The sequence below is a fragment of the Lichenostomus cassidix genome, chromosome 2, assembly GCF_008360975.1.
Source record: "Lichenostomus cassidix isolate B80296 chromosome 2, HeHo_3.0, whole genome shotgun sequence".
Classification (NCBI taxonomy): Eukaryota; Metazoa; Chordata; class Aves; order Passeriformes; family Meliphagidae; genus Lichenostomus; species Lichenostomus cassidix.
In genome coordinates this window covers 16,418,665-16,430,838 of record NC_139482.1, presented here as the reverse complement: position 1 = coordinate 16,430,838, position 12,174 = coordinate 16,418,665, and the positions used below count along the sequence as shown (strand labels likewise).

Below are 12,174 nucleotides of genomic sequence, written 5' to 3'. Positions count from 1 at the left end.
CTGGAGGCAAGCAAGGTGTGAATTAAATTCCGTATTGATAAATATTCTAAATTATATTCACAGTTTCTTATTAGTGTTCTGGGTAGAAAATCTTTTACATCTGTTCCTCAGAACTCTAGTTGTACGCAGTGGATTGATGTTAAAAAGAGAGATTTCAAAAGAAATTTTAGCCTCTAAAGGTGTAGAAAATTAATTTAATGAAATGTAAAGAAATTAATTTAATGCCGGATATCTTTTGAAAGTCATGTGACAAATTTATCTGCAACCTTTGTTTCTTAAATATCTGTCAGTGTCTGATCTTTTTCCATCAGTTAAAATGCTGGCCTGAAGTCACTTGAACACATAGCACACCTCATCTTCAATAAAAATTCATATATTTATCTGCATCTTATAATGTGTAACCAATTTCTTGGGATGCTGAGGGTATAACATCTGCATCTGCTGACAAATACTGCTTCTTTGAATAGTCCCTCTCAATTCAGTTTCTCTTCTTGAAATCAGGATGCTCACAGGGCCTTTCAGGTATTAATGTCAACCTAAGGCACAGTTCTATAATGTACTGTTTCAAAATGGGAGAAAAGAAACTTAGTTATATTATTATTATTATTATTGTTATCATTTTAACTTTGATCTGAAAAAGTCTGAATGACATTTCATTTTGAAAGATTTGAAATTATTTCTGAAATCCCCTGCCATTTCAGTGCTTCTGGGAGCTTGAAAGACAGAGCTTTTCATGATCATATGTTTGTGAGTGAAGAGGATCCTAGAGGACACAACTCCCTGTCAGCAAACTAGACAAGTTGCTCATGTTTCGGGAATCATGGAGGAAAGAACCATTTTCCCACTAAATGTTTTGAAACACCTGCAGTAAAGTGGCAAGTGATTCTTTTAGCTAAAAAGAGGACACTCTAATGTTGATGGAAAATTTTTCTTCAGCTATTTTTTTGAGGTTTGACCTTCAGGCTGATAGTCTTGACAAAGAGGACAGGTAGCTCATACTTCTCTGGGACTACTGAAAACTGCTCTCCCAAACTAGAAATATCTCAGAATGAGCAGCTGTTGCCTTGGCAATGTCCAGAAAAAATATAAATTATATTCCTCCACTTAGAAAATGCATATTTTTCCAGCAGCACTCTGTCTTGCTGAAGGCCATGCCTGTCTGTGCATCCAACATACTTTCATGCCACATGTAATTAGACTTTTGCTGTTATTACCATGAAAGGTCATTGGAGAAAAGAAAGTCAGACTTCTACATGGACATTAGAAATATTACAGTACCCATAAGGAAAATAAAATGTGGGTGGACCCATTAAATCTTCAGAATTCAAACCTACTTCCAGCTACAAGAGAACCCATGGTTCCCTATAGTTTGCCCTGTCATGTAACTGTGGGAAAGGGGATATTAAAAAGGGTTGGCACTCTCTATTTTCAGTTTCTTTGCAGGCATTTTGCTAATAGTACCTAAAACTCTTCATCGTTAGACGGTCTGGATAAGCAATACCTGGGAAAGATCTATGTTTTTTAATATGTAAAACAGGTTCCAGTGAAGACATGGAAAAAAGGTAATGCAATCTCACTGCTGCTGGCAGATGGTGGAAAAATACAAGCTATGTTGCTGCAGTTAATGGAATAATGTCTTCAAGGGTTCCTTTAGCACTGTGGATAAATAAGTTGCATAATTAAAACATATATTTTTATATTAATGGAATATATAATGAAGGTAGGGTATTTTCGTACTTTAAACACACTTAGTTTGCATTTTTCTGCTTTTGTGTCAGTGTTGGATGAAAAAGTCATGTGTGAATATTGCCTTGGCATTCCAAATGCAGTTTCAGATACCCCATTTTGCATATATCTAGCACAGTTCTATTGTGGGCAGTAGCCAGGGTCAACTAGAGATTTAACCTGAGTACAACTCATTGGGGGAAAAATGGATTGGGGAAGGGAATGTGTATTACTCTATTTAGACATACTGATATTGCTTTGTTTAATACTTGAACTATTGCTTCTGTGAAATTTGGAAACTGCAGGTAGGTAGACAGAGGTCAGCTTTTGTCTTTGGAATGTAATTGGGTTAATATTTTGTTATGGAGAGAATGATCATTCTTCCTTTAAACCTATTTGAAGTCTTTCAAAGTTAAGAAAAGAAATCTTAATACTGGCATTTCTAGATGACCTTATTATTATTATTCAAAATTGCAATTTGGTGAAACTAGTCAATGGCAAGGCACCATTTTGCTGGCATATTTTTACATTAATTCTGTGTTTACTTTGAAATGCACACATACTTTAATTTGGGCAATACTAAATGAAAGTATGGATTTCATAATTCAGTTTAGTTATTAAAATTAATTTATTGGGTTTTTTTCCCCCTAGAAAGAGTAATTCTGCCAACATTCTGTTTTGTGTCTCAGTAGTGGTGTACTACTTCTTCCTTACGAATTATGGACTGTTAGTAGTGCTTTACCACTACTAGAGATCAGTAACAATTGCTCAACATGCATTAGAATGCACAGGTGTTTTTGTTAAGTTTTGGTCTATGCTATTTATGTCTATTCTGATACAGAAGTACAGGCCAAAATGTTTAGAAGTCTGTGAATGTACTAAACAGGTTAAGTTTTTGAAGTGTAGCTGAGCCAGCAGCTTCTATAACAACAAAGCAAGAGAAGTAAACTCAGTTACACTGTACAGCCTGTCAGAAACAATGGGGACAGTTGTTTTGGTAAGACTGCATCTTGATAATTCAGTCTCTTTAATTGTTCACCTCTCCTGGTTTTCTGATGCATGAGGGAGCTTTCTGCTGGTCTTGTGGGGAAAAAAGCATCTGAAATCTCGGGTCAGAGGCTGGGGAGGAAACCACAGCACTGAGTGTCATCCTTTCACTGTGACACTTCAGCGGCTCTCGTGTTGTCTTGCTGTGACACAGTGCTTTGGCCAATCCTAACATGACCTAAGTGACCACGAATGGCCTCAATAGATGTGGTTTGTTGGCTGATCACAGATCAGCCAGGCAAATGCCCGGGGCATGTGGCATTGCAGAAGGCAAGAAGGCTCCCAGGACTGTGCTGAGATTGCACGTGGCGCAGGTCAGGCTGCAACAGAGGGAGTCTAGAGCCACCTTGTGCTCAGGGAATGGGTTGAGAAGTCAGTTGTGAGTGATCCAAGTTTGGGTGTTGGGGCATTTCAGTCTCTGTCCCTTTTAATATTTATCATCATTCCCAGGTTTGCATGTCCTGCTGACGTTGAAGAGGAGCTCAGCAAGGCCTTGAGTAGTTTTCCAAACCTTTGTAGATTACTTATTCTGGAGTAGTCAGAATAACCTATTGTGTCCTTTTCTGGTTGCCCTGCATCAGCTATAAACGCTGTCTGAATCATTCTGCAAAAGTGAAACAATTAATTAAAATAATTTAATTTGAAAGTATTCAAAAATAAAATAATTTTCTTTCTGCCCTTAGCTTACTTTAAGCAATGAGTCATAGCAAGACTTGCATTTGTCTTAGTCATTCTAGCATGCATCCATAATAAAGCTGTCTGCTTCACTGGTTCAGATCAAAACCAGGCTGTTATTGTGTTGTCATTTCTGCATATCATATAGCATGACATTCACATGATGCTGCTAAAATGCATCTACTAGGACACTATGGCAGAAGCCAATAAAAGTAAAAGACTTTGAAGAAAGCTTTCTTCATGAGCAGCTTGTCAAACTGCTTTGAACCCAATCAAAGTAATAATTCCAAATTTTTCAACCCAGGGTTAGCAAGGATAAGATGGATTGCATTGACTTGAGCTGTGGAGCTTTTTCATTGTTGAATGTTTAATTCTTTGTTGAAGGCTTAGTCCTGAAAATTTTTGGGGAGGGACTGTGTTTGAATGAAAACCTTTGTGCTGTCCAGTAACAGAAAACATAAATCATGTGGCCAAATTCTATATCCAGGATAAGCTGTTCACTTGGTCTTTCAAATATTTTCTTCTATTAATTCACATAAAGATGTCACTGGTGGCTTAAGCATTAAAAAAGATTGATGCTGAAAGCTGTTGTTGGATGCCAGAGGCACATGAAGTGAGAAAATAGCTCTTTCTGGTTAGCAAAGACTTCCACTTGTTTTTGTCGTGGGTCACAAAATAGTCATTTCTTGAGGTTATTAGAAATCTTCTGGTCTCATCTGTGTATACTAAACCCCATTCACTTTTCACCTGAAAGTTGAACCCAGTGACTTATTTGTACTGGAGTATTCCAGTCCCAAGGTATTTTAAATATTCTGTTCTATCAGCATAGGTGATGACAGTAACCCAGATAATCATAACAGGAGAACCATGAAAAACGGGAAAACAATGAGAAAAATCTCCTGAGTTTTGTCAGTCATACAGGGGTAAAAAAAATCCTTTCTGGGTGTCAAAGTGACAGTCAGTTTGAAATCTAATGTATAAAGAAGGCAGCATCTGAGGAGGAGGAATTTCCTCACCATCATACTGCACCAGATTGTGTGTAGTTGTACAAGTCCCTGAGGCTCTAGAGAAGACTAGTTCTCCTATGCGAGTACATCTGGCCAATTGTGCAACAGGACAAAAAATGTTCCTGTGCATCCCTTTCAGGACACCAGCTGAAGCCCTGAAGCATGAGATTTGATTAGAATCACTGGTGGTGTGATGCACTGAACCATCAGGAGCATGTGGAGGGGAGTCTGTGGTCACCTGCTCTGCTGGAGGCCCAGTCTGTAAGATGAAAGATCTTGGATTCCTTAAAGAAAGAATTTGTATTAAACCCTTCTGTTTAAAGAAGATTATATCTCTCCCAAATGTAGTGAATGTTCTGTCTTTTTTTAGGGCACTGTTTGTAATTTCATTATCAGTATGTACCTTGTAATGGTTGTTTCAGAATTAGGATTTTAAATTTTTTCCTAGTATGCTTAAAAACGTATTTCCTTTGTCTTTAAGCCTCATGGTGAGTTTACTGTGAAAGCCACTGGACTTTCATTTCGTTAACATCCATTTATATCACCCTGTATTTGATAGTACAGATTAACTTTTTTATGCCCTTTTACTTCATGTCTCTTGGTTTTGTAGTAAATGCCACAGATTTTTCATCTCCCAGGCAGTTTATATATATGGTCTTCTTGCATACTAAGCTTTTCATCTTTCTGGGCCTTTTGGTTATCTTTTGGATATGCCTATTTCAGTTAAAAATTTGCATCTGCAGTGTGTGTTTTCCTGAGGGTTTGGGAAACTCTAGTTTTCAACATTAAAGCTATGTACATCAAAATAACACAGAAAGATGGAGAGTGTGGTGACAAAGGACATGGAAAATGTGGAGGCACTGAATGTCTTATTTGTCATGGACTTAACTTGTAATCCCAGATCCCTGAGTCCAGTGGGGAAGTCTGGGGCAAGGCAATCATTTCTATATATATGACAGACAAGAAGGTGATTGGGAGTAGGCAGCATGGATTTATGAAAAGGAAGTCATGCTTCATCATAACATAATGTAACACCTTTCAATACAAAATGCTGCTGAACATTCTAATCTTTTTGACTCATCATTTCAACTTTGTTACCTATTTCTTTATTTCCATCTTACTGATCAGAACCTGATTTTTAGTTCTAGATTTAATTTGAGCACTTTTCAATGAACAGAAATTCTCCAGCATGCTTTTCTGGCAACAGCTCACCCAAGAAAAATATATTGCTCTGTACTCTTTTCATTTAAAAGTTTACTTTTGGGGTCAGTTTATAGTCTTTAAGGAATTTTGAATATTGACATTGTTTCAAAAAGGTTCTCAAACACGTCTTGTAAAGGCATCAAACCAACCACTTGTGTCCTTGTTGTCTGTCAGTAACATTTTCTATTAAATGCCTTTATGCTTCCAATAATGCTGGAAGTAATTAAACCTGGGAGAAGCTCTTTGGTCTCCTTTTCCAGTCTTAGGGGGGATGCCACTATTTGCAGTACAGTTACATGTGGTTACATACCTGGTGTGTTGTTTGCTTTTTGTACTACCAGAATTGCTTTAATATTGTTCTTTCTCTGGTTTTTGTTATTATGGAGTAAGAAGGAATGAATTGAAGGAATTGCATGATTGAGGTTTTTCTTAGAATTTTGTATGCATTTCAGCTGATCTGTCTGAAATATTCTGTCTGGACATGTACCATTACACCAATACATTCTGAAGGAAGCAAACAAAGGAGTGTCAAGGATAGCAGTAATTACAGAGGAACTGAGTCATAACTCCACCATTGTTGTGAGGGAAGTAGCTACTTCCCTGTCTGTACCCTGACAAGAAAAGTGGCTTCTTCTCAAAGTGAAGCTTAAGGTGCTAAAGGAAAACCTGGAACCATTAGGACCTGTTGCCTCCACGCCTACTAAAACAGGTGGAGTTGAGTGATTTATGAGAGACTGATTTTACAACTTTGGACAAAGAGATGAGGAAGGAGTGGCCACTTTTTGCATCAAACAACATGGAACAAGAATGGCAAAATATACCTGCCAGTGGGCTTAAGGGGAATGCAGCATAAAACACTACTGCTGTTTTATTTTGTTTCTCTAGGAGATTAAAAAATAATAGGGAAATAATTCCAAGCATTTTGGCCTGTTTAGATCTGCAGGGTTAACAGTGTGAGCAGTTTTTGGTCCAGAGACTAGCTTAAGAAATTATGGAGTTACATGTTTTTAATCTACAGAAGGTCACAGTGAGGATGCTTTGGTATTGAAGTGTACAATGAAGATACAAATAAGGAAGGAATAAAAGGCTAAAGGAGTGTAAGCTCATGGGGGTGAGGTTGTTATGTATGATTACAGTCTCCCTGCTGTGTGTCAAATGTGAGTTTAGTACAATTTACTAGGGCTCACCATTCCCTCACTAGCATAAACCACTAAAATGTGCATACTTCTGTCACAGGACATCATGATTAAGTGATGTTGTACAGCCTTCCAGCTTGGATCAGGATGTTGTCTGGTCAGACTGGGCACTATGAGAGAAGTCTTTCTTGATTATAGGGAGCTGCCCTGCTATTCTTTTATTGAGTGCTAAGGTCAGAAGCAGATGGTTTTACTTGCAATGTTATTTTCAATATGCCCATTTTTGCAATGAAAATCTTGCATGATACTCATAGTGGAAGTGTCCTGATCAGTTTATATCAGTAAAATGGTGCCTGAAAAAATAAGAAAAAATGTAGCTGTATGCACAATATTTTCTTTTTGGTGTGCATTTGTACTAATAACACACATACTTATAAAACTGTTAACTTTCATAAGAAAAAGTAATTTGTGTGTGATAAAAAAACATTTTATGACATATTTTAGATTTTCTTAGGATAATATTTGGCACATTTTGCAACAGAGCAGTAGTAAATGGGAAGGGGAGGAGCAAGATATTTTTATTTGAAAATATGTAACTTAAGAAAAGCTGGCCAGCTCTATGCTTGACTGGTAAATGAAATGCTGGAAGAAATGTTACTAAGTGTGGAATTACATCATCTTTCCTCTATACACAGAAAAAGCCCAGGGAAATATCATTTGTCATAAGACCTATGCTGCATAATCTGAAATGCCACTTTAATGCTAAGAGCAAAAGGATTAAAAAAACAACCAAACAAAAAGCACACAAACCCCCCAAGAGCCTAAAGAAATTAGTGGTGAACAATTCAAATTAAATCAGTTTTTTACAGAAATAAAATAAGGCTGAGGACGGAAAAATCTTCAGTTCATTTAATAATTGCAGTTAAAAGAGAAAAAAACCCAACAGGGCATAGACAGAGAAGATTGAATACATTTATGTACCTTTTCTATTTTGTTCCTCATCTCTTCAGAAAGTTATGATTATTTATAAAATCTGACACTGGAATCATAAAAATATATTTAGTGCCTTTCTTTGCCTGCAGATGTTAATCCCATTTCCTTGTCCAAGACTGCAAAAAAGAGCTTTGCACAGGGGACTTCCATAACACGAAGGAACAGAGAGTAGCCTCAGCTTCCTCCAAAATCAAGGATCTCACATAATAATGTCTGTTGGCATCCCTGCAATGGTTTCAGGCCTGAGGTGATGTGTACTTACTAAATGACATGTTTTTCTCCGAGCTCAGAACAGCCACAGACTCTGTGAGCCGGAAGCTGGACCTCAGACAACTCCTTGAGGTGGCAAAAAACAAAGCCCCTGCTTAGCTGAGTTGAAGTAGGATGGATGAACTTTGTGCTAAGGCTCACATTGTCCTGCTTTCCATGATGCATAACACTGTGTTTTGGACTTTCTGCAGACACAAAGAGAGAAAAAGATCCAACTTTCTCAAGGCTGGGGTAGATAGAGGGAGGCAGCCACAAAAGCAGTGGTTGCATTTATCTCAAAGGAACAGGCAGGGTCTTCCTTGCAGCCCTTATTTTCAGATGTTGCATACTTTTCTACGACAGCCAAATGCTGGTATTTAGTGAATCAGAGCTAAACATGTAGCTTTAGAATGAAAAAACAGATCTAGCTCTCCATGTGTTCTTAACTACACTGAAAAAAACTCCAAACAATAAAATCCTATCTAGACAGAGGTTTAGTTAATATTCCTGTTGGGCAGTTAATGTGAATTACTCTTGTTATGAACTGTCTGCAAGGTTTTCAGGAAGAGAAGGTCAAGCATTTCAAACCAGACAATACAGAGTTGAAACTGGCCAGTGGTGCTCACTGGAGCTTCATGTGTTTCAGAACAATGAAATGAAACTCACAGAGTGAAACGGAGTCTTTTTATGTTTTAAAGAAAGAGCAGATGTGTGTGTGAAGGCAAAATAAGTGAGCTCCAGTGTCAGTCAGACTGAGGCTGGAGCATGTATATGCAGAGCACAGGACCTTTCAGTCCGTCCATGGCATCAGCTCCTCAGAACATGCCTCTGGTGGACCTCACTGTTGGCTATAACTCAAATTCATAATAGTTTAGGACTTGCTAGCTGAGGGGCTGTTTTCCTCCATGTGTGGACTTCACAGTTATTTGTGACTCACAAATCCATAATAGTTCAGGGCATGCTGGCTGAGGGGCTGTTTTTCTCCCTGTGTTGTACTGTCCCCTTTGCATGCACTAGAGCTATTTCCAACTGATACACCCTTGTTTTGTAAGGAAGGAAATTGGTGGCAGACTGCTCAGAATTGTGCTGTAGCCCACTTGAATTTCTAATATTTCAATGTCTTTTAATTCAAAACTGTGAGGAACCTTTAAACTTCAGAGTTCACTTTCCAATCTTTGGCCTGAAATAGTTAAGTCCATAAACTACAGCTCATATTGCAAAGCTGATTTACAGGCTTGTCGTTTTGAGAATGTGCTTTGAGCATGGAGAGACTTCTGCTTTTGTAAGAATTTTTGAGGTTTCGCTGTTCTGTTGTTTCTTTTTTATAGCAGAGCAGTTAAGAGATGAGAATAGGTATCTTTTATAGTGTTAACATGAACTATATATGTATACATACATATAGATGTATATATGTATATAAAAAATGAAACAGAGGTTTAGTGTCAGTACTGAGCGTTAGAAGCTGTGGAAGGTACAGTACTTTTCCACCCTCCCTAAAGTGTTTTGCTGCTCTCTTAGAACAGGATATAAAAACTGTAATTAACCAGTCAAAATAGATGGAGTCAGATTACTAATCAAATGCTCATTTGGGACTAAGTCCTGGTCCTGCTGAAGCCACTGGAAACAAAGGATGTGGAGAACCTCCGCTGAAGTGCTGAGTACCTTTGAGGACTGGGCCTCTCCAGAGAACTGGAGATTTGAGATTCACCTGCAGAGGAGGTTGTAGCATAACAAGACAAGGATGTCACCCTTCAGCAGGGCTGTCTTGGATGGAAATAGCCACTGCTCTGATGATAGCTTCCCCTCGTTCTTCCAGGTGTGTCTGCTCAACTGACCAGCACTCGTCTCCGACGGAACACCTCCGTGGGCACCCCATTCTGGATGGCTCCAGAGGTCAGGTTTCAAAATATTTTGTCACTGGTACTTGAGCTGCTGTATTCTGCATTTCTGCTCTTTGTCTTTTTTCTTTTCACCAAATGAAACAGTCATGTCCTGTCAAAAAGTGTTTTAAACCTCTTTTTCTTACATGTTTGCAAGGATTAAGTTAAAATGGGGTTTATTTTTGAAATTACAAGATTAGAGACAGGGAGCAAGACATTGAAATGCTTACTAAAATGTTAAAGAATATAGAGTACTACTTTTCAGACTTTCAAGCACTGAAACTATAGATATCACATCTCCCCATGGAGGGAAGGAGCCCAGGTTGGTGCTGTGATACATTATATCTTCTATTTTTTTACTTTTACACCTGGAAATTTTTTAACATATGTCTCCATACTTGCTGCAGCAAGAAATGGAAAAAGATATTATGAATGAAGAAGATGCACAGTGATTCTGTGGAGGTTTTTTCAGACTGAAATTGAAGCATACATTTTAAGCTGAGCAGAAAACATATTTCCTTATAAATAAGCTTATCTACTTAAGAGTATTTGTGTGCCCAGAAACACAAGCAAGTACATCTGTTTATAGCACATGAAACTACTGTTTATCCAGATTTATTTTTATCAACACATTCTGTTCATACACATAGGTCTAGCCATATAACTAGTGGCATCCATGTATGTTTCAATCTGCAGCTAATGGGAAGAAAAATTTTAGATTCATCAAGCATTATGGATGAGCTCAAATTCATATGAAATTAAATACTTTGCTGTGATCTAATGAACTTTGACCAGATCCACTTGATCTGGAAATTGGCTGATTTGGTTGAATAAGGACCTAGTAAGAGATAGTGAATTCAGCTTCTGCTTTTCTGATTGGTTCACTTCATAGAGAGAGCAGAATAGTTACAAAAATTACTTAGCAGGAATAATCCATGTAAAGAGTTGTCAGGTTGCTAAGTTTCCTTCTACTTCCTCAGTCATGGGATGCAGTTTATCACCTTCAGCTGAAAAAGCCATGGATTTGTAGCCTTTTGGCATATCAGAGAACATCTGGCCAGAGAACATGATGTTCATGGACACCTGGTTTCTCTAGTTTAAACATGGGGTGTGTGATGGGGGCGGGTCGGTAATTGGATAGATGCTTTAGCTTTCTAAATGTGTGCATGTCTGTTTATTTCACTGAATATTCTGTAAGAGATTCCTCCAGCTATGGATGTACTCTTAAATTTGGACATTTGACCATCCCAGTCTTTTACTCCAACAGGTGATTGCCTGTGAGCAGCAGCTAGATAGCTCCTATGATGCTAGATGTGATGCATGGTCACTGGGTATTACTGCAATAGAGTTGGGAGATGGAGATCCACCTCTTGCTGATTTGCACCCCATGAGGGCACTCTTCAAAATACCAAGGTAATATCTTGTTGTGTTTGTTTGTTGATGAGTTAAACTGAACTTTTTCCTTAATTCTTACTTTCTTCAAAGTTAGACCATGTAAGTTTGTGGACTTTCTTTTCATTATTTATACTGGGAGATAGGTTAAAAATCCTTTGCCCAGCTGTATTTTCTGCAGGCTTCACTTCAACCTCATTTGAGGAGTTCAGGGCTGACTGCAGCTGAATTTGAGAAAAAGTCACAAGGCCATCCCCTGAAGGAAGTGGGCTGCTGGCACATGAGTGCAGGACTTACTTGAGTCCCAGAAATTCTGTTACAAAGAATGACATGTCATAGAAACACAGAGTGTGAATATGCTGCTATGGTGAACAGGTCCCACACCTGTTTTCAGGAGTTGTCTTCTGTCCTTTGAAGCAAAGGCTGTTCCACCACTCATATACATTTAGGCTTCAGCTTTTCATTAGCTTGTGCTGCTTCTGGCAGCTCCGGTGTTGCTGTCCTTGGGCAGTGCAAATAGCAACTTCTTTTGTGTTTTTTACTTTGAAGCTGAAGATGTAAGTACCCAAAGTGCTACTTATGTCATTTCAAAGAATATCAATCTCCAGGTGATGATCATACAGTAGTTTGTGGATTTTGCTCTAAAAATTGGATCAGTACCACAACAGCTGAGCCCACATAGTATATGTAAGTGCTTTGAGTCCTTTTCAGCCAAGACATCCAAATTAGTTTAAATTACCTTAAGTTTAGAAAGTCTAGGCTGACTTGGCATTAAAACAGAGTATGAATGCTCCTCTAACCCTTGCTTGCTAGGGGAAAAGCAGTAACAAACTACTGTGGTCAGTCACTGCAGCTAGGACTTAAAAA

The 12,174-nt window shown here is 38.2% G+C and overlaps 1 protein-coding gene across 1 annotated transcript in view; it reads left to right on the top strand.

Annotated features, from left to right (window-relative positions):
• The window catches only part of MYO3A (myosin IIIA), a 113,481-nt gene that overhangs the window by 34,280 nt on the left and 67,027 nt on the right, over positions 1-12,174 (top strand). Inside the window, exons 6-7 of the mRNA XM_085050485.1 lie at positions 9,852-9,928; positions 11,183-11,328. Coding sequence (XP_084906611.1) covers positions 9,852-9,928; positions 11,183-11,328 — 223 coding nt within the window. The remainder of the gene's footprint in view (positions 1-9,851; positions 9,929-11,182; positions 11,329-12,174) is intronic.